General features: G+C 30.7%; 1 protein-coding gene across 2 annotated transcripts; it reads right to left on the reverse strand.

Annotated features, from left to right (window-relative positions):
* Positions 1-1,807: 1,807 nt before the first annotated feature.
* On the reverse strand, positions 1,808-20,213 carry LOC107449605 (glutathione peroxidase-like). 2 transcript variants are annotated; one of them, XM_016065187.2, is made up of 3 exons: positions 19,387-20,213; positions 8,227-8,370; positions 1,808-2,422 (listed from the first exon to the last, which is right to left on the reverse strand). In XM_016065187.2, the coding sequence occupies exons 1-3, from the start codon at positions 19,711-19,713 to the stop codon at positions 2,219-2,221; spliced, it is 675 nt and encodes a 224-aa protein (XP_015920673.1). In that variant the 5' UTR covers positions 19,714-20,213; the 3' UTR covers positions 1,808-2,218. The 2 variants fall into 2 exon arrangements, with proteins under 2 accessions (XP_015920673.1, XP_015920674.1); XM_016065188.2 differs by lacking the exon at positions 19,387-20,213 and adding an exon at positions 14,873-15,370.
* Positions 20,214-21,709: the final 1,496 nt, after the last annotated feature.

Consider the following 21,709-nt stretch of genomic DNA (forward strand, 5'->3'; position numbering starts at 1 on the left):
GATCGCAGAATGAAAATGGAATATAGATTATGTAAAATAGATTTATCTCGAGAAGTACATGTCGGATCAAAAAAATTAAAAACAACACGTGATAGATATTTTGAAAACCTATCTTATTCCCCCAAACTTGCCCTCACATTCCCCGAGGCTTTAGTGAATCCTGGGAGATGGAGACGACTTAGGGAGTGAGGATCGAGATAAACAGATCTTTAAATCAAATTTGGATATTTCTTTCTGGAAAATCCGAATCTGCAATAGAAAATAGAGGTTCCTATTTGAGATTTTGAAGTTGTCCTTACCCCACCCATAAGGTTCAAGTTTCGTATCATTGACCGAGACTTTAGACTTCCCTTTACGGACAGTTTTACATATTTATTAAAAATATATTTTGCGATAATCACGTTGTATTATTTTGCACTTCTTTTCAATAAACAATTCTCATGAAAATCGGAATGAAATGTAATTTCAATAAAAACAGTTTTCTCTGCTGTTTTAAAATTTTAAGAATCTGAATACATAAAAAGATCTTGCCATTGTTTCACAACGTGCCCTTCAACAAAAAACAGAATGGAATCCCTAACACTGTGTTTTCAAAGATTAATTTTAAATATTTACCGATAACGGTAATCCCTTAAGAGATTGAATCTGGTATGCTGCACCCATTACTTGGTAGTAATTGAAGGGAACGGGTTATTTAGCTTTACTCTCAGCCGGAGTATTTACTTCCAAATATCAAACTGGTTTTTTAAAAAAATTCTAGTAATTTGAAATGGAACACATGATTAAAGTTTGAGACAACATATGATTAAAGTTTGAGTGAAATTGTTACTTCACATCACTGTCAATCGAGTAATTGCAACTCGAGAAGTAACTATGCCCCTCCATGCGATTTAAATGGATACCTTTAAGCGACGGCACGGGTGTGTGTCGAACTTCATTGTCTTTTGAATCGACAAATGCCCCCGAGTTATCCACGATGACGTCACTTGCAGGCATCCAATTAGGGGGATTTCAGCTAGTTACCCGATAATTACAAAATATCAAGATGAAACTTTTTTCCATTTATATTATAAAGAGCAAATGAACCAAATTTAAGATTTATCTTAGTAAAAACTTATTTAGCATTAATATCCATAAGACTAATTACCTCAAAAGTTACAAAATATCGAAATTAAACTTTAGTTCCTCCCTCTATCTGGGTTGAAATTTAGAATTCCTATTTTTGTGGTAAAGTTTTATTTGGCATAATTTTAAATTTGAATAATTACTTAGATAACTACGAAATGAAACTTAAGATCTTTTTATTTTATAAAGAATGCAATGTCCGAACTTTTAACTTTTATCTTGATAAAAGCGTTATTATTGCCAATCACTCTAATTATCGCGATAATTACAAAATACAGAAATGAAAATCAAGTTTTTATTTATCTATTAAATAATTATTAGCTTTCTAACTTCTTGGGAAGTGGGAGAATTAGTAATGATGAGTCAGGTTAGAACTTAGCATTTTATGTAAACAGATTTAAAAGTTAAGAAGTGCTTCTGTAGTATTCTAAAAACGTAAAGCTCTTATAAACCTCTGCAATAAGAAGTACAGAATATGCTATATTGATTCAACAGTAAAAGTGATGCCACCAAAAGTTTGGAAATATAAATTTAAGTGTCACTGTTGCCGATTATGTAGAATAAGAAAAAATATTTTTACAAACTTAGAAAAATTTAACAAAAATCTACTACATAAACTACAAATTAGAATGAAACTCTTATTTTACTGATTTCACAGTTAATTTAATGCAATGAGAAACAATTTTCGGTGAAAAATATTTTTATTTCAAGGTTAACATACAATTTTAAAACTTGATCGTGCTACTCATTTCTCTAACTGAATTGAACCAAAATGCCCGCAGTCTTTACATGGCTGAATGCACTTTAAGACCATGAAAGATTTTGAACACACATCCGAACAAACCACCTAAGGTTTAAGGTTTGCCTTCATAGTTATGGCTGATTCAGCTTCGGCAAATGAGTACTACACAAATTCAGTCTAAAAAAGCTTTTTTTCTCAAAGCTAATATGCTGAAATAAAATTCCTTGTCGTGAAACATTTTGTAGAAGGTACTGTATAAGAGATTAATACTGAATAAAAGTTTTTTTTAAAAAAAAAAATTAAAACAATGGACTGGCTTTTTTAGTTTAAAGCCGTCTGAAGCTAAAGTTGCTATTGACGACGACTTGCTAGCAAAGCTTCGATGTCTGTGGCTATGTCATCTGGTGGCGTTGATGGATCATATCGTTTCACTGGAAAACCGTGTTCGTTAACCAAAAACTTCTCAAAATTCCATCTAATGTCACGTACTTTTATAGGTGTGTAGAACAACTTCTTCTGATCAGAGAAATCATCTCTTGTTGGTGGACAGAGGGACTGAAATGAAAATACAAGATTTATACAGAGTTTGTTTCGAACTTTAAAAAAATGTATTGAAAAACTAAAGACATCTAAATAAAAACTTTTATTCTTAATAGGTAAAATAGTTACTTATTTTACCCGGGAGGGTGTATTTTAATTTCAGAGAAGGAGGATGATAGAGATGGAAAGACTCTCCAAAGAGCCATAATGGGGCATTTGCGCAAGTAGTCAAAGAGTTTTGTTTTTCGAAAAATAAAATTTAACCATTTTTAAAATTGGATTATTTCTTACAATGTATTTTATAATGCCAAATATAAAAAAAAAGCAGGATTTGTACATTTTTACTTGAAACGTTTGTTGCACACTACACATGGAAGTTTCGTTTCGACGGGGAAAAAAAGAACAAAAGCTGAAAATTATAGTTATATGGAATTGCATAAAGCATTCTTGTATTTTAAGGTGTTTGTTTTATTGTTTAGAGAACGCGGCAGATACACAAGCTTCGGAAATTAAGACTGAAATTCATTTTTAAAGTAGCGTATTCTCAAAAAAGATTTTCATAGAGAATTCTTGAATGACTGATTAATATAAAATACTCTAAAATAATATTAAAATCAAATATAATATAAAATAAAAATAAGAAAAAGAATATAATACACGTAACGCAACAAATATTTTTAATGTTAATAGATGTAGTTAAAATCTATAACATGTTTTTGGAAATAGATTGATAAAAAAGCAATCACGAAAAAAAAGAAAAATTTAAAAAAAAAATGCATAAAAAACTCTGTTTTGCTTTCTTTTAATAGCCGATAGCTGTGTGAAAATTATCTTCAAGGTAATTTAAGACAAATTTAGAAGAATGCTCATGGTTTCGCAACACAAGAACACCCAAAGAAAAATTAGGCAAAAAAAAAAACATTGACGAGCATGTTTCTTAACATGCTTGTCACGTCCTTTCCCCCAAACGTTCTTTGTTACGAACTCGCCAAACCACTAAATACGCAACGCAAAAACATTTTTAATAACTGATAACACAAGGTGAAACTATTTATTCAGGATAAAATAATAAGGTTTCACAGTAATTTAAATGAAAAATTAGAATGATCTTCTATCCCCAATGTATGTCTTAAATATTAACAATGGAGAATTGCATCATATGAAACATTGTCGTAAATATTTCAGTATTGTACTCGTATTTTTAAAATTAATATTCTTTCACAGAAACAATCAATAATACCATGAAAGTTTCATAACATAACAGTCACCATAAAAAAACAATTGAAAAGATTTTTTGTAAAACGATGGCAAGCTGCAAATGCGAACAAAGACAAGTCACCAATTCATAAATTATGCTTTAAAAACTTTGGAAGTGAGACAAATCAAAAATTTGAAACATACTTTGAAAAGAGATTTATGACGCTATGTAAAGTTGAGTTGTTTTACATAGCTGTTAAAATTTTATATTGAAAAGAGACATTTGTGTCATTGTTTCACAATAAGCTTTTTATTTTGTCCTTAAGAAATAAAGTTACGATAAATTACCTTTTTTAGTGAAATATTAAGAAATATTACAGAGTTGACAATTAAAGAAAAATAACTTTTTCTAAATTGAATAAATGAATTATTTGATTGAATAAATAATTCACTTATGAAATCCAAATTTTACTTTTATTTATTATCATCCAATTAAAAAAACGCATTAGTAAGGGAATACCAGTTCATATGATAATCTGACAGTGCCCAACACATCCATGCTGGTTTATTATCGCGATGAATCAGATTAATATTAATAAGTCCATGGGAATTAATAAAAATTATACCATTCTTATTAAAGAAAACAAGATATTAATCTACTTGTTACATCAAGAAATTACTTTTAACTAATACTAACAAATCCCCAATGATACTAATTAAAAGTATAAAATATAATCATTTCATATATTGTTAACAATTCCGGATATTTTGGTGGAAAAATATAATCTCAATCTGGCAGGATTTTGCTTTTTGGTTTACAGGTGGCGCTGTAATTGTTACATAAGAATGAGGATCAAGTTGTTTAAAATTGAGCTAAAAAATGTCGATAATAATTAAAATAAAAACAGTCGTATTTGATATTTTGAGAAACCCAACAAATGACACCAAACTTAAAAGGAGCGGGTGTCTAGTTAGGCGACATTAGTACTGTTTTTCAAAATATCGTACACAATTTACATAATTTTAATTTTACGATTACAGTATCATCACCCTGAAGGAATAAAAACTATTTTAAACTTTTACAATTCCAAAAAATTATAAAAATCATCAAAAATATTTAAAATAGAGCCGCCAAAACGGCCATATAGTGATTTGCCCTTTTGTACCTCCTTGTGAGCCCTTATTTTATGAACTTCTAAATATAATTTTTTAACAAAAAAAATACATTTTGCATATACTAGAGGGGCTTAATCCTAATAAATTAAAATAACTATTTAATATAATTCAACTGATTTTAAACTAATACTGTGAACTGGCTAAATAGCACCTGATCTGCTGGGTGAAAAATATCGCAAGATTTGATTAAATTAAGCGCTTAGATTTCAATATACGTAGTAAATAAGGAATTTATGTTAAAATTCTGATGAAAGTGCACATATAGTTTCCTTTTTCCGATTCAAAATTAGTTCAGGGTTAAGGGAAGCTACTAATCAAGCCAGAACGGTTACACAAAAAAGCTTTTGTTGTTGCAAGAGAATAAACCACAGAACAATTCAATCAGGACCTTATTATATGGGGAACAAAAGACAACTTTTATGTTGTGTTATTAAGAAAACAAATCACGAGGTAGGATTGAGATCGAAATCAAATATTGCCTTCATCCACTGAAATAAAAAGGAAAGAGTTTTAAAAAATTTTTATCTCTGTAATCCGCCTTCCAACGTTTTAAAAAAAAAACTTTCGATAAAAGCATAAAATATTTCATACCCAGTGTCTTAAAAAAGATATTGCTAGGTCACCTATCCTTTTTGTTAGTTGATTTTTAAGTAGGGGAGAATGGGGTCAATTGTACCATTTTTAACTTAACTATTTTTAACTTACAAAAAATCCAATATATTATTAGTATTAATTGACAGACGAGTAAAGTAGACTATCCTCTACTAGAAAAAAAAATAAATACCTTATTTTAAATGTTATTATATTAGTTATTAACAATTTTTGACAGTCGTGCACTTGTTACAATTGTCCCCACTTACGGGGTCAATTGTAACAGTTCATAAATTCAACTAAAACATAGTTAATTATACATATTATCATAGTTGTGATATATTTTTTTATTGATCAAAATAGTAGTGATATTTTAGGAGTAAAAATAATAATGAGCAGAGACCTAAAGGGTTAAACTTTTAACTTTAAGGGGTTAAAAATTTTAATTTATGCTGTGAAAGGTGACAAATAAAATAATGCACATGCAACATAATATAAATGATATAGGAAACTATTGGTAGTTCTTAAAGAGTTAAGTAATGGTTTGTAAACATAAGATTATTTATTTTCAGCTGTTACAATCGTCCCTTTACTTGTTGTTACAATCGTCCCCCAGACGCCATTCCAGCTTCATTTGTTAAAAACAATGCTAGTTAATTAACAAAACTAATATTTTTTTTATAGAAATGTTAATTAAGGTGTCCACTAACATATTCGGCTAATAATTTTTATTTGTTTTAACAAAATCACTTTGTTACAATATATTCTAAACCAAAAAAAAAAAGTACTTACGTAGCGTGAAAATATCTTTTGTGATGTAACTCTTTCAAAAGTACATAAAAATGGTTGCCAGCAGGGGTGTACATGTAGATTTATTAAATACACCTTATGCGCCACTTGGGAACCAAATCTAGAACCAGACACTCGAAATTTTTAGCTCTGTTACAATCGTACCCTGTTACAATTGACCCCACTCTCCCCTGCTAAAAAATCATATTCCGTTTGTTTATTTCGCATTAAATTAAACATACCAACTTTCATTTTCGATACATTATTATTTTTAATTTTAGGGATATTGATAGGATTTAATCAAAAGCAGGGAAGACAACCACCTCAAGTAAAAATTTAATTAATTGAAGTTTGTTGTTAATTTTGTTTCGTCAAAAGACAAATATAGCATTAGGGAGAAAATGATCTAGAGTGGCATGTATGTGTGTGTGTTTCTTTCCTTTCTCATTGGTGCTATAGCTCCAGGTGGGCCCCAGCCTTTCACATAATTTTATCCCAAGGCGTCCTCTATTCCATTTATTTAAAGCGTATAGAAATTTTAATTAAAATAATGTGTTTTTAATATTATTTTTGGGAATAATATTTGTCTTCTTCATATGTGCTAATTTTGCTCTACGCATGACTGATTAAGGTATTAGTTCAGGAAATTGCTTACAGAGATAGTGAAATAAACTTTAATAAATTTAAAAGAAAAAAAAACGACCATCAGTCTCCTGACTAAACTGAAGCAATCTTAGATCTATTGGAAATTCTCTGCAAATAGGCTAAAATGATGTAAATGATTTAAATTTTTTTCTGTAAAAGAATTAATAAGTTGCTTGCTTAGTATAAAGTTTGAAGATGTCTTTATTTCAATATCTCATGAGTTTGAAGTATTATTTATAAATATTTTTTATTAATTTTTTTAAACCTATGAAATCTCAATCCTTCTATTGTAATTCGTACCACCTTCGAATACAAAAACATTTCTCACTGAAATACCAATACTTTCCTTGCTCAACTTTCATCCTTAGAAATTAACACCTGCTATATATATATATTTTTTTTTATTAAAACTAATATTTTAAACATGTTTTATAACTAAAATCACTCCGTCACCATGTAATCATTCCCTCACTTTAATAATAAAAATTTTTAAAAAAAACTTATAATTTTTGTATTTTTTACTATTGAGCGTGACTGCTATGTTTTCCTTGTCTAGTACCGTCTCCCGTAACTTTTAACAAAAAAATAAAAAAATTCTGACAAGTGTTTTTTTCTTGTTGTCACTACCTGAAAATAGCCTATTTCTATAGACTAAATCACCCCTAATCTTTCTGCGTTAGATTCCTTAATTTAAATTATCGTCAGCACCAATTACTTAGCACTTCATTAGGCCATTCAACAGGGCCTGATTATCGCCTAGGCATGGGCCTAGGGCCCACAAATTCTGAGGGGTCTCAAAAATTAGTTCAAAGTCCTCAATAATACTGGAAGAAAGTTTTTTCTCAAAATGAGCATTTTTTAATTTCAAATTTTCTTTATATCGTGATGCAACTAAACTCACGTGAACATTACACTAATCGTATTCGAAAGTAATGCACTAATCAAGTTCGAATAAAAAATAATTCAGCTAATCAGTGACTTAAAGCAAAAATCACTGATTTCAATTGTTTGCGGTCATCATAGATGCGTAAATTTTATCTTAGAAAAATAAGCTTCAATTGTCTGCTTCCAAAATTTCGTAGAATGTTTCTCTTGAATCATGCAGTTCAATAGATTCTTTTTCATTGTTAGGACTACTCTTCAGTAATTTAATTTCAAAATAATTTGTAAGGGGCCCAGAAAATTTGGTGGGCATTGGGCAGCAATTCGTCTTGATCGGTCCTTGCCATTCAAATCAAAAAGGTTGCAGACTTAAAACTTCGATCTTTGCATCAAAAGTTTCTCTGAGTGTAACGTTTATTTTGAAAAACTATACATATAGCCTAAAAAAATATTTGAACAAATAATTTCATCAATAAATCTGTGGGAAAAATAATATTTAGTAGTAATGAATAATAATATTTCATAATATATTATATTACCTTAAGGAATGTGAAAAGTGGGTGTTCATTCTCGCCATTTACGTCGATTTTTTGGAATATTGGAAAGTTTGGTTTGAATCCTTTGCCAGGTCTCACATAAGTGATACCATTCATAATTTCCTCCCCGTTACCACCAGGCTCTTGCTGAAAAATTTCAAAGAAAACAAATGTTATGAATCTCAGTAAAAAACAAGTATCAAAATTTAAATAGAACCTTTTCAAACAGAAAAGAGGTTCCATTTCCACCATGTTAACCTACGGAGAACAATATGTATGGGATTTCTTTATTTATTAACTAATTAATATTTTTGTACAGTATTTTTTTGCTTCATTTTATTCATTGAAATGTGTTTAATTGAACCTAGTTTTATGGGGGTAAGTATTTTTAAAACTTTTTCTACACTACTCAATAAAGTGACCAGGTATATAAACCATGATTTGAGGACAAATCAGCTGAACATCCTCGAAAAATATTACGATTTGAGGACACCATGCATTTATGGAAAATATTAATTTATATGGGCGACAAAGAATTTTTTAAAAATTGATAATATCAGCTGCAGAACCATATTCATCAAACTTGATTTCACATTACTAAGTAGTTTTGAAATATCACATTCCGTTAAATTAAAATTTGTTTAATTTTTGCTGAAGTTATTTTAAGACTATTACTGCGTTTTAATCTCAGTTTTAGCATGGTTCTTCTCTTTCTTTTCATCTGTATTCGTTGTTAAACAAAATTATCTTGTTTGCGAAAAACTTACGCATTTCAGTTTTTTATATATACAGTCGGACCCCGATTTAACGAATTCATCGGGACCGGAAATTTTATTCGTTAAATCGGGGTTTTTCGTAAAATCGGGGTTAAAAAAATGGTTTTTTGTACATATGTATTATTAAAAATTACTAGTTATAAACGACTATCTAAGATAAAAAAGGAATTTCCTGTTTGACTCATAGTCCACGTGACAAACCCCCGGAAAATGACCTTGCAAGTTAATGTCTTATTGACTCTGCCCACCTGCACTTTTTCTATTTTATTCCTCCCAGGAAAGATTTTTTCCCTTTAGAATCTGCCAATTACAAAAAAATGCAGTATTTTTCTGATCAAAATTAATGAAAAATATTTTTTCCGGATGCTGAAATAATTCGTTAATTCGGGGTTAATTATTCGTTAATTAGGGTTTTTTGACTCTGTTTTTGCTGGGGTTGAAAAAAATTTCGTTCAATCGCGAAATTCGTTAAATAGGGGATCGTTAAATCGGGGTCTGACTGTATATATATATTTCACTACAAGTCTCAAGTCACTACAATAGCCTCAATTAACCTGCACAATTTTCATTGTTTCTTTTAAGTCAATTTGAGTCAATTTTAAGTAATTTTGAATGTTAAAAAACAGCATATTTTAGTCCTACATCACTAATAAAATTTCAGTTAAATTTTCTTTTCAGAAATTCGATCACATTGTTTGAATTTATGGTGCCAATAGCTTTAAATTTCTTTTTTTGTATCTTTCTGTTCAACTATCGAGAACGGACTTTTATTCATAGTGTTTCTTTTATTATTGGGCGTATTTCAATACAAACATCCTAAATTACAAAGGATGCTGATGGAGACTATTTCCTTCCGCTTGGGATGTACTTTTACGGATCAGGAAACTCCTACGTTGTAAACATTATTAACAATGTTATCTTCAACTAGTGTTTCTCAAATTTTATCGGCCATGGAACCATATATGCTCCAGCTCCTTTTCGCAGAACCTTAACTTCCAAAAAAAAAAAAATTACTCATTAGCAGTTGAGAATATACTAAGAAAAAACTACTATAAATTATTTTGTAAATATTTAAAGAAATAAAATATTTTAATTATGAGTTTGTTCTTGGTGTGCGCAATGGAATAAAAAAAGCTATAAATTAATAAAATAAGCTATAAATGAATAAAATAAGCTGAATCATAGCTTTCCATTGATAAAAAGGTTGAGAATAGTTATCAGAGATTAATTTTATCGGCTATGGAAGAGAGAGAAAGTTTATCGGCCATGGAAATCTGAGTGCTCGAGCTCACAAAACTTTAACTTTTTCCTTTTTCTTTCTTCTTTTCTTTTTAAAAGAAAAAAAAGTGTTTATTAGCAGTTGAGAATATACTAACAAAGAAAAAAAACTACTATTGCTAATTAGTTTGTAAATATTTAAAGTAAGAAATAAAATATTTTAATTATGAGTTTGTTCTTGGTGTATGCAAAGGAATAAAATAAGCTGAATTATGGTTTTTCATTGATATAAAGGTTGAGAATAGAATTTTAAAAAAGATTAAAAAAAGATCAGAGAAAAAGATTTTTAATTTTTGAATTTGGATTTTTTTATTTTAAAGTGAAAAGCTTGATTAGAAATACTTATGGACATTTTCTTTTTACAAATGCATATGCTTTTCACAGTTTATACTAGTTAGAGAAAAAACTCTTTTCCTAAATTTTGCTCCTAATTTAATTACCATTTTATATAATTCCATTTTAACAACCGAAACAATTAAAGTTTATTGATAATATTTCTGGTTATAAAAAAGTTCTAGCTACCGGAATATATGTGAACTTTCCACGGAGCACATTTTGGGAACCACTGATATAATTAAGTTTCCAGTTAGGGGAAAACACTACATTTCTCGCAAGTAAATTTAAATGGTACCAAAACAAACGTATAAATAAATTATAAAACTGCAAAAATAAATTATAAATAATTTGATGAAGAACAATTTATTTAATTGATAGATTACTTGAATTTAATTGTTAAAAAAATAATAGTTTCAACGCAAATATAGTCATTTTTTTTTCACTTGTATTATCCAGACAAAAGACACTTTCAGTACACTTTTTCCTCATTTAATGTATTGAAATAAAATTTAGCAGAGGGTTGATATGTATATGATTATACAGAGCAAATCTAAATTTTAATAAGGTTTCATGAAGAAAAAAATTAATTATTGAAACATGGTGAAAAATCATGTCAAATTGACATTAATTTGAAAACCAAGTTTATAACTATTTTTCAACTACTTTAAGTATCCACTAATTAGCTTTTAAATAAACTTAACAGAACTTCAAAAAGTGTCAAAGCAAGTCTAAGCAAAAATCACGTTCTTAAAAAACTTTCCAAGTTATAAGTATCTTACAAAATACATCTGGTGAACAATTTATTTTCTGTATTGCAGTAATTTGTATTATAACTATACGTACAATAACTTAATTAGTTACGAATTTTTTTTTAATGCTTTTGATGAAATGAGAATTTCCTCTATTATTGCCGAGATCTCGGTGCCCTCCAGAAAAACGCATATTAAAATTTCGTTTAGAAGCAATTTATCAGACCAGACTATTTCGCTAGTCGGGGGTTCTCATATTTATTCAAATCATAAACCTTCTTCAAAGAATTCGAATGTAATTAAAACGTAGGTGGATGAAAAATGCAAAGAAATGTTCTTGAAATTGAATGCGAGTTAAATACAACGGATAGAATTCGAATATCTGAATGCAGCTTAATCGTATTTCTTCCATGACACATTTTCAGACGATATTTAACGACTGCTGAAAAATTTCTCTTTGATATGAAATTGCAAAGGGCCAACATTTTGGGAATCATTACAGTAAATAAAAAAGACACAAAACATGCATTTAAACCATGTAATCATTTTATTGTTTTTATCACGATCATTGCTGTCATACTTTCAATCGGTTTCATTGTAACTAATTATATAATTATGATTGATATTATAACTTATCATAATTGAGTAATTGCAACTGTGATTATGCCAAACCATGCGATTCAAATCAGATTTAATTGGATACCTGCTGTAAGCAACGTCACGCGTGTGTGTCGAACCTTTTGGGCGTCTGAATCAACAAATATCACGATTTGCATACAATGACGTCACTTGCAGGTATCCAATTATACTTGGTGTGGTTGTTCATAACAACTAAGGGTTAATAAGCATAAATAAGATAAAAATTTTCATGTTATTTACATGCGGTACTAAGTTAACCATACTTTATTTAACCAATTGGTATTTTTGTTATTTTTGCATAATTAAGATAAAAATTTTCATGTTATTTATATGCGGTACTAAGTTAGTTAACCATACTTTATTTAACCAATTGGTATTTTTGTTATTTTTGTACAAATCTCTTTCTAATTTTCCAAAAATTAAATTCACATACTGAAAAATTGCTTCAAACCTTTACAATTGATTTAATGAAAATCTTGAAGTCAACCTTATTCTTCTAGTATCTTTCTAGATTCGTAAGAACGGAAACAAAACGGGTCTGACTCGGAGTTTTTGGAGCTCGCTGCAAGATGTTCTGAGTTCCGTTCGCAATTAGATAAAAAAAATTGAATTGGTTTTAAATCTTAGAGAAATACGGAGAAATAACATCTTTCGCTTTTCGTCATCAACAAACGATTTTGTGTTAGTGATAAAAAGTTGAAAATGTTTCGAAAACTAACTTTTTTATTTTATACAAAATATTTTCCAACTCAGTTGCGATAGTATTGTTACAATGTAAAAATACTACATTTTCATATAATTACTTAGTTATTACCTCTTATTTACTTATCACCTCTCATTACTTAGTTATTAATTATTACTTATTACCTCTTTTAGTGTCAAACAAAGCAAAAGCATTAAGTGTTACGTACTGCATTTAATTAAATTAAGTTATTGGTGCCTAAGTAATATTCGAATTTGTCAGTTAAGATTTAATGGTCGTGTGTGAATGGATAAGGAAAAAAATATGTTACACATTAAAAAATTTTTTTTTAAAACTTAGTTTGCTGGTGAGAGAGCTGAGTTTTGTACCCTTCCTCCTAGAACACAAGTATTAAAATTTTCTATTTCAAGCAGAACTGGTATTTTTAAAAGGAATTTCATCGCTGAATCCAACAATTATCTGCAAGCAATTAGTTTTATAGTAAATTTGGGAAAAAATCTTGTTATATCAATGTCTTAAGCCAAAACCTTTTCCATTAAACTTTACTTATAATTACAAATTAATGATAAGTACTTTCGAACATTTGATTCAATATTTTTTATGACTCATTTGTAATAGCTTACATATTTATTTTGTAACAACCCATTAAAAAGCCCCAAAGAAACATGGTATTTTGGAAGTTTAATAGCAACAATAAATAAAAACATCGAAGCAATAAAACTTTATAGCTAAAATGAAAGATCAAAATATAATGGGAATTAAGTTATAAAAGATATCTTGATAAAATATTTTTCAGAAATATTCGTTCGATTTCAGATTCGAAAGATCTATATAAATAGACCGATATAAAACCAAACATAATATTTAATTTTAAAAAAAACTACATTTGTTCCCAGAAGGAAATACTAGTTTATTGGAATTGCAATATTCCAATTATTGCCTAATGACATTTACCGGGACGTTATTGCGAAAATTTATCCAACGGAATGAGAGGTTACGTCATGAAGAAAAAATCTCTTTTAATAGAACACTTAAAAAGTAACGGTCTTAAAAAAGGCTTTGGGGGGGGGGGGAAGGAATTTTGTTTCATGAAGTAATAAATAAGTTTCAAATTATTCTACTTTTACTTCAATTAATATATTTCATAAAATTTGTTAAATCTTACACATTTAGGGTGAATTACAAAGAAATAACTACCTTTTATAGATGTCTACAAACAAAATAACTATTTTTATTAGACTGAACAATGAATGTTGTTGTTGTAGTTAATTTACGTCGCACTAGAGCTGCACAATGGGCGATTGGCGACGGTCTGGGAAACACCCCTGAGGATGATCCGAAGACATGCCATCACAATTTTGATCCTCTGCAGTGGAGATGGCACCCCCGCTTCGGTAGCCCGACGACCTGCACGCGAGATCGAGCACTTTACGGTAGAACAGTTTAACGAGGATCAATACCGCACACCCTCGGTCCCTACGCAAACTGATCCAAGTGGTCACCCACTCGCACACTGACCGTAGCGAGTGATGCTTGACTTCGGTGATCTGCTGGGAGCCGTGTCTTAACGATCAGTCCACTGCGGGACCTGAACAGTGAATGAAAAAAACATCCAATTAAACATGCTTATAGAAACTATACCTGACGCAAATTTAAGAGAATGAATAAAAATAAAAACGAATATGCAAATAAAATGAGAAGAGTTCTCCAAGAAACCTCTCAATCATGAGCATTTAGCAGATAAACCCTCTTAAGAAACACCTCACCTTCGTGGATCGAATCTCACCAAAATCTTAGAAATATTCTACTAAAACGAATTCTCGTTAGTAGAAATGAGAAACCACGAAAATTTTACTATACCAGAAACAAAGTTAATTTAAGCATAAAAAAGCTGTAAAATCCTGTCTTTCAAATTTAAATACTTTGATAACATAAAATCAAACTACAAATGCTTTTTATCCCTGAGGTAGATTTAGTTTTTCACTTTATTTCGATTAAATTTTAAAAACTCGAATTTTTTCCCCATAAAATTGTAGATAGATTTTTACATTTTTTTTTTAAAGTTTAATAATTACCAACGAAATGAAGCTGTTTTTATTTCCGATAGTGTATGAATTGTGAAAAAAAAAGTTTAGTTAAGTTTTCTGGTGGAAATAAAATAAACATACCTGCGCAAATTGATTACAAGGAAATCCCAGAACATCAAAGTTTGAGTGGTTGTTAAAGCGAGGTTTTAGTGCATTCAATTGGTGATAGTGCCATGTGAACCCTCAGTAGGTTGCTACATTGACAATTAACACATGCTTGCCCCTGAACTCCGACAAACTGATATTTCTAGTTTGCAGAATATCAGGAAGCGTATAGTTATAGATATTGACAGTATTATTTGTCGGTGGTTTACATGTACGATTAGGTACACGAATCGACTGTACTGGAGACATCAACAGAACGGCACAAGTCAATAGAGAACACGCCAACTCGTGCCACGCCATGGCAGCGGAGTATCCGAGCAACAGCAGTGCTGAATGCTATATGAGAAGTCTGAAGTTAAGGAACTGGTAGAAAGAAACCCAAACAAAGCACGAAAAAAAGAAGTGTTTTGAGCACGTGATAAAAGCAGGGTTGCCTTAGGCGGTGTTTTTTTCCCCATCTTTATTGGCGAAAGTGGTTTGCAATAATAAATGAAAGTGGTTTTTTTAATTTTTTTATTGTGAAACCTTAAATCAGGTATTGTTATGTAATGAGTTGCTGGGATGTCCGGTAAGGCTTGCTGATGCTTGCATGGAAATTAATTTATTAATTCTTAGTTTTTTTTTAACAATTACCAGTTGTAATAAGAGGGTTAGAATTGCTGCATTAGTTAATGATAATAAGTAATAATTAGTAATATGTTAAGTAATATAAAACTACTTTCGAAAGCTAAGAACTAATTTTAATTATACCGAAGGGGTTTCATGCAATTTAGTATTTTCTTCGAATGAAGTTAATAAAATAAAAAAAATATTTTTTAATCAATTAAAATTCCTTTTTTTTTTTAAATTTCTATACTTTAAAGAAATTGTTTATTAATCAATGGCTTTAAATAGAGTCTTTTGGCTATTTTTAAGTAACACAGTCGCAATTTGTGTGTGCGACCACAAATTTCATCAGTAAAAAAATTAAATAAATAAATAATTGAACTCGTCGTGATTTGTTTATCATACCGCACAAATTATTCCGAAAACTTTTTAGTTTTTTCTATTTATTTTTTTAAATTAATCGATTTTTTTTCTCATTTATTTTCTTTTTATTGTGCACTGAGAAATATGCGTCACATTATAAGCATGTTCTATAGGTTCTTACGAATTGTCAACATTTACCTATGCTTTTCTAAGGCTAATAATAAAATAAAAGATAAGAAATAAACTAAAATTAATAATAACATTCAGATCATGTTAAGTTAGATATTTTTGGTTGAATTTTTATTTTTTACTGGTTCTTTTAGATTTAGTGCAAAAAAAGAGATACGACTAGTTTTTCTACTACTGATCTGTTTGCAAACAGATAGAAATATAAAGATAGCTAAATTTATACGCTGTTTAAATTTGCTTTTAGATCTTATAAGAAATTCTTATCATGCCAATGCAATTTGAAATCAGATAAAATAATAAATAAGAAAAATAGCTCATGAAATCAGCTTTCCAGAATGTTACATCATTGAAAAATTGAAACAGATGTATAAACACATAAGGGTTAAGGGAACATTTTGATAAAATGATTTCCTAATGAATTATTGTTAATGAATTTATTATTTAAGAGTATTACGTTTTTAATGAATGTATGAAACTCAATAAAATGTTTGAGAGGTGCCAACAGCAGCAGACGATAGTCGTGGTTCCAATAATTTCTGAAATACTCTTTATTTTTTACTATCGATGAAGAATCTATCAAAGCAATGGAAAGGCAATAAGGTCCATTTATTGCCCACAATATCGAAACAAAATGATATTGGAATAAACATCCACTTACCATAATATCCACTATCTCTGTGATTGCTTTATTTGTCACAGATCTATTTTGTACAGTGAGCAAGAAATAAAAATCTCCCTGAATAACTTATATTCTAATAATCGGATTTTTAGGGACTAAGCGTTACTTTGAATGGGTCAAAGATTTGACATCAAATACGCTAAATGAATGTTAATTCTTAATCATGGTTTGCCTAGAGTAAGAACTCCCCTAGACATTCGTCTGGATCCGTGGCGGTGACTATGGTAACGAGGTATAACTATTTCAAGCAGGGATGAGAGGTAGTGGTTTAAGACAGGATCCCCTAAAATGCGCCATTCTTGTTCAGCCTCAGACTTTGTGGCTGGGGGAGTTCTTACCATAGACAAACTATAAGTTACGGAATTAGACCCAGAAACTTTGTGTCTTTGAATAATATTTTTTTCTCTGCTGACAGGAATTTGATTTTTGACCATTAAAATATTTTATCTAGAAATGAGTTAGAAATTCGGGACTCTTTAATGTTTATTTGATTTCTTTCTTTTTTTTTGCGTACTGCCATATCTCGAGAACTTTTTACGCGGATCGTAAAATGTTTGCACATAATTATAAAACTCGTTTATTCAAAGATAATTTATCGTAAAAATAATCTTTAATACTTATCTATTTATTATTTTTCATAATTTTATTAATAAATGTTCGAAAAAATTTTGAAAACTTCTACCCATGTTTTGAGCAGCATAAAGTTTCAATGGCCAATTCCAAAATTTGCAGGAAATCAGTAAAATAATTTTTGAGAAATGCAAATTTAAAAATATGCTTTTTTCTTAAAATTTTATAACTCAAGAACTTTCTGACTGTCTCCTCTTAAATTGTGTGAAAGTTTCTATACCTTACATATCAAACCTCTTCTTTTTTTTTTTAAACCAAATCTACCATTATTAAGTAAAATAAAAAATAATCATTAAAAATTATTTTTTTTAAAATGGAATTATCTTTAAATAAACGTATTTTATAATTCCGTGGAAAAAAAATTTCGAATTGCTTAAAAATGCCAAATCCAGAAGACAAGGGAACTCCTGGATCAAGTATTGGGAGAAATTTCCCTTCATGGAGGACTTTTTCAGGGAATTCACCCACATTTGCGTTACATAGAGAGGAAGACCACGAGAACCTCCCTAGGTTAGCTTGACGGCAAAGGGACTCCAACCCACGATCCGTTTACCACTGAGGATATTTTGCGTCATCATTGTGGTCCGTGCAAGTCGGATGCGGAATTCGTATTAACCAGCCATCGGTGGGATTCGAACCCGGTTCACCTCATTGGGAGGCGAACGCTCTATCCCCTGAGGCATCGCGGCTCACTGGGACCATATTCTCAAAATTCTGTTCTAAGTCTTAACAGTCTAAAATATAAATCTGTCAAAAAAAGTAAACTTTTTCAGAGAAAATATGTTGTGTCTGATTCCATAACTTAATTAATAGTTAATAAATTAATTAATTAGCATCTTTGAAGTCAACCTCTTGAATTATTAAAAATTGGCACTTAGTGCATGAAAATTTGATCATTGGAACAAAAGTAATTGTCGGGGATATTGATGAGATTTCTAGAAAAACAGATTTCAGAGTTTGAATGCTTACCTCTTCTGAATGCAATAACTTCATAAATATTTTTTTATTTTATTAACATCGATGACCAGCCTATACAAGTAGTGGAATCGACGAAATAACGCTACACTGCATATTCTCGCAGTTTTTGACCCAATTGGAGAAACCAAGGTCAAATTTGCAACAAAATTCCCTAAAACTTCCCATGCTTAGTTCTACCTTAGGGGTAAATTTTATATCAAGATTGTAGTTGATTCATTCTGGAAGTATTTCAAAATTATCAGACGCACTATAAAATTTAATGTAAAATCTTAATCATCAGGTCATACTATACAGCTTTATTGTTTTTACACAGCTGAAACCGGTTTGCACTTGTTTACGTTCGTGCATCAATGGGTTAAATTAGACGATATATAATATAAATTCGACGATTAGATAAATTAGATGACATATTATATGAATATAGAATATTTGTTATAACAGGTATTATATTAGTATATTATAATAGTTAGACGAAATTATTAGACGCACTGCAGTTTTTTTAATAATTACATATTTTGCAAGCACAATACTTTTATATTTAAACATACATGTAATGGGTTTTTATTCAGGAAATTTTTTATATACTTCCTATTTTGTATTTATTTTTAACGTATTGCATTATAATGTTACCCATTGATACACGAATGTAAACAAGTGCAAACTGGTTTCAGTCGCGTAAAAGCAATAAAGCTGTATAGTATCACCTGAGAATGAATATTTTACAGAGAATCTTATAGTGCGTCTAATAATTTGGCAGGGACGGTATATACGAATCACACAACCAGACAGAATTCAAATCTAAGTTATCAAAACATTGCTAGAAGCTAAGATATATTTTCAGGACGTAATATTAATATCGGCCAAAACATACCATCTGCTGAACTAATCAATCCCCATATTTTATCGTATACATAGCATATTTATCTTACATATTTTATCTTACACACACACACATGAAGTCACTGCTAAGATTTTGTTTATCTCAAAACGTAACGAGTTGTTATAATCGTCTGAATAGAACACAAAGAATTGTGAAAGTAATTACCTGACCAAAATTATTGCAAGGGAACCCCAGAACTTCGAAGGGAAGCCAGAACTTGCTGTAGGATGTTTTAAGTGCATTCAGTTGATGGTAGTGCCAAGTTAGGGCTCAGTAGGTCGCCACATTGGCAATCAAAAGTGTCTTGCCCTTGAAGTCGGACAAACTCACATTTCTTGTTCCTAGAACATCAGGAAGGGTGAAATTGTGCACACTAAGATTCTTGTCTTCTGGTTCCTGGCAATTTACGCTGGTCACACGAAGGCCGAGACTTGGAGTTCCCAGCAGAATAGCGCAGGTTAGCAAAGAACGTGCCAACTCCTGCCAACCCATGGTTACGAGTCTGAGAAAAAAAACGGGTGTACTTTAACTTTTATGAATACTACTCTGATTTTTATCTTCGTGTGGGAAATGAAACAAAACATGCAAAATAGTACTTATCAGAAAAACTGATAATGTATGATTTATCAATATGTCCTACTTTAAGTCTCGAGTAAAGGAGATATTTTTTTAATACAAAATATCTTTAATTTAAATAAAAAATCTTAAGAAATTTGACGTCAGTACCATAGACATAGCTCAGATAATCACGGCTATGGCTGGTTAATTTGTTTATTTACACCTGGAGCTTATACTTCTTATAGGAGCCTTATAGTTTGTCTATAGAAATAACTACTTTTGCCCGAGGTCGACTACTGCTACGGAAACAAGAAATGGCGCATTTCAAATCGCTAAAGCCATTTAGGCTCATAACCTAGTTAAACTGCAGATTAACTGCATAACAGATTGCCAGATTAGGGTAATCCGGTAAAGTGAGGAATCAAGTGTTTTCTACTGATTGCATATAGAATGTGTGCATAAAAGGTTTCCGTGAAGTTTAAGTTCAAAATTTATTTTGTCTCATTCTACCAACTAATTTGTTGATTGTATTTACTGACTTGATATTTTCGATATTGAAAAATAAATAACATAAAATAAATTGGAAGGCCTTTGTGACCTCGACAGATTTAGCGTGCAGTAGTTACCATTTTGTGCACGGGATTCTTCGACCAGCGGGTATCGAACTCACGACCACTCGGACGTGGACTCAATGCCCTTCCTGCCAAGCTATCCGTAGCAGATCGTAATTAAGACTTGAACCAGAGCACGATCAATCTCCGATAAAGTACACCCAAAGATATTAACTTGTTATGGGAGCTTGGGGGACTTTGTGACCCCGACAGATTTAGCATGCGCCAGTTACCATTTTGTACGCGGGGATCCTCCGGCCAGTGGGTATCGAACTCACGATATTCAGCTCAAGAACATTTTGAAATAATTCTTCGACGCACAAACTTTTACTTCTTATTTTAACCATAGTAAGTTAAACGTAAATCAGTGTTATCTGCAACTAATTTATCGAATCCTAGACTACGAATTAAAAAACACGCTAATTTTTGTGATTATATATTTATGATTGTTAAAAACATAACGTTAACAATCTTAGAAGAAATGTTAATTTGGACTTAACAAAACTGGCGAACGTATGTAAATAGCCTGTTATGCAAATGTTAAGATTTAAGATGTACTAAAGTTAAGATAATTTTTCAAAAATAACGAGTCCCGTAGTGGACTGATCGTTAAGACACGGTTCCCAGCAGATCACCGAAGTCAAGCATCACTGACTGCGGTCAGTGTGCGGGTGGGTGACCACTTTGATCAGTCTGCGTAGGGACCGAGGGTGTGCGGTATTGGTCCTCGTTAAACTGTTCTACCGTAAAGTGCTCGACCTCGCGTGCAGGTCGTCGGGCTACCGAAGCGGGGGTGCCATCCCCTCCGCAGAGGATCAAAATTGTGATGGCATGTCTTCGGATTATCCTCAGGGGTGTTTCCCAGACCGTCGCCAATAGCCCATTGTGCAGCTCTAGTGCGACGTAAATTAAAAAAAAAAAAAAAAAAAATAACAAGAAAGTTATTAGTTTTTGCGTCATCAAAATTTAAACGCTACATAAAAATTGAATGCCAGATCAAAAGTCGAGAGTAGCAGTCGAGAGAGGTCAATATCAAAGCTCTTATGTTCATCTATCTCTACATCAAAAGTTGAAATTTTCTTCATAGAGAAAAGCTGCGTCGAAAGTAAAGGTCACACTCAAATTTCGAGGGTGGCCTTATCATTTGTTAAACTCAGCGATAATTACGGACCTTATCGAATATGTCAAAGCTGTTTTAAAATCAGAGAATAGTTATCGTTATGGTTCTTAAATAAAATTCTAACGGATGTGACGCATTAATAGATTAGAACGGAGTTGAATTTGAGAAAAAAGAAATATTTTCCGGAAATATTAATAAA

This window comes from Parasteatoda tepidariorum, chromosome 6 (assembly GCF_043381705.1).
Source record: "Parasteatoda tepidariorum isolate YZ-2023 chromosome 6, CAS_Ptep_4.0, whole genome shotgun sequence".
Classification (NCBI taxonomy): Eukaryota; Metazoa; Arthropoda; class Arachnida; order Araneae; family Theridiidae; genus Parasteatoda; species Parasteatoda tepidariorum.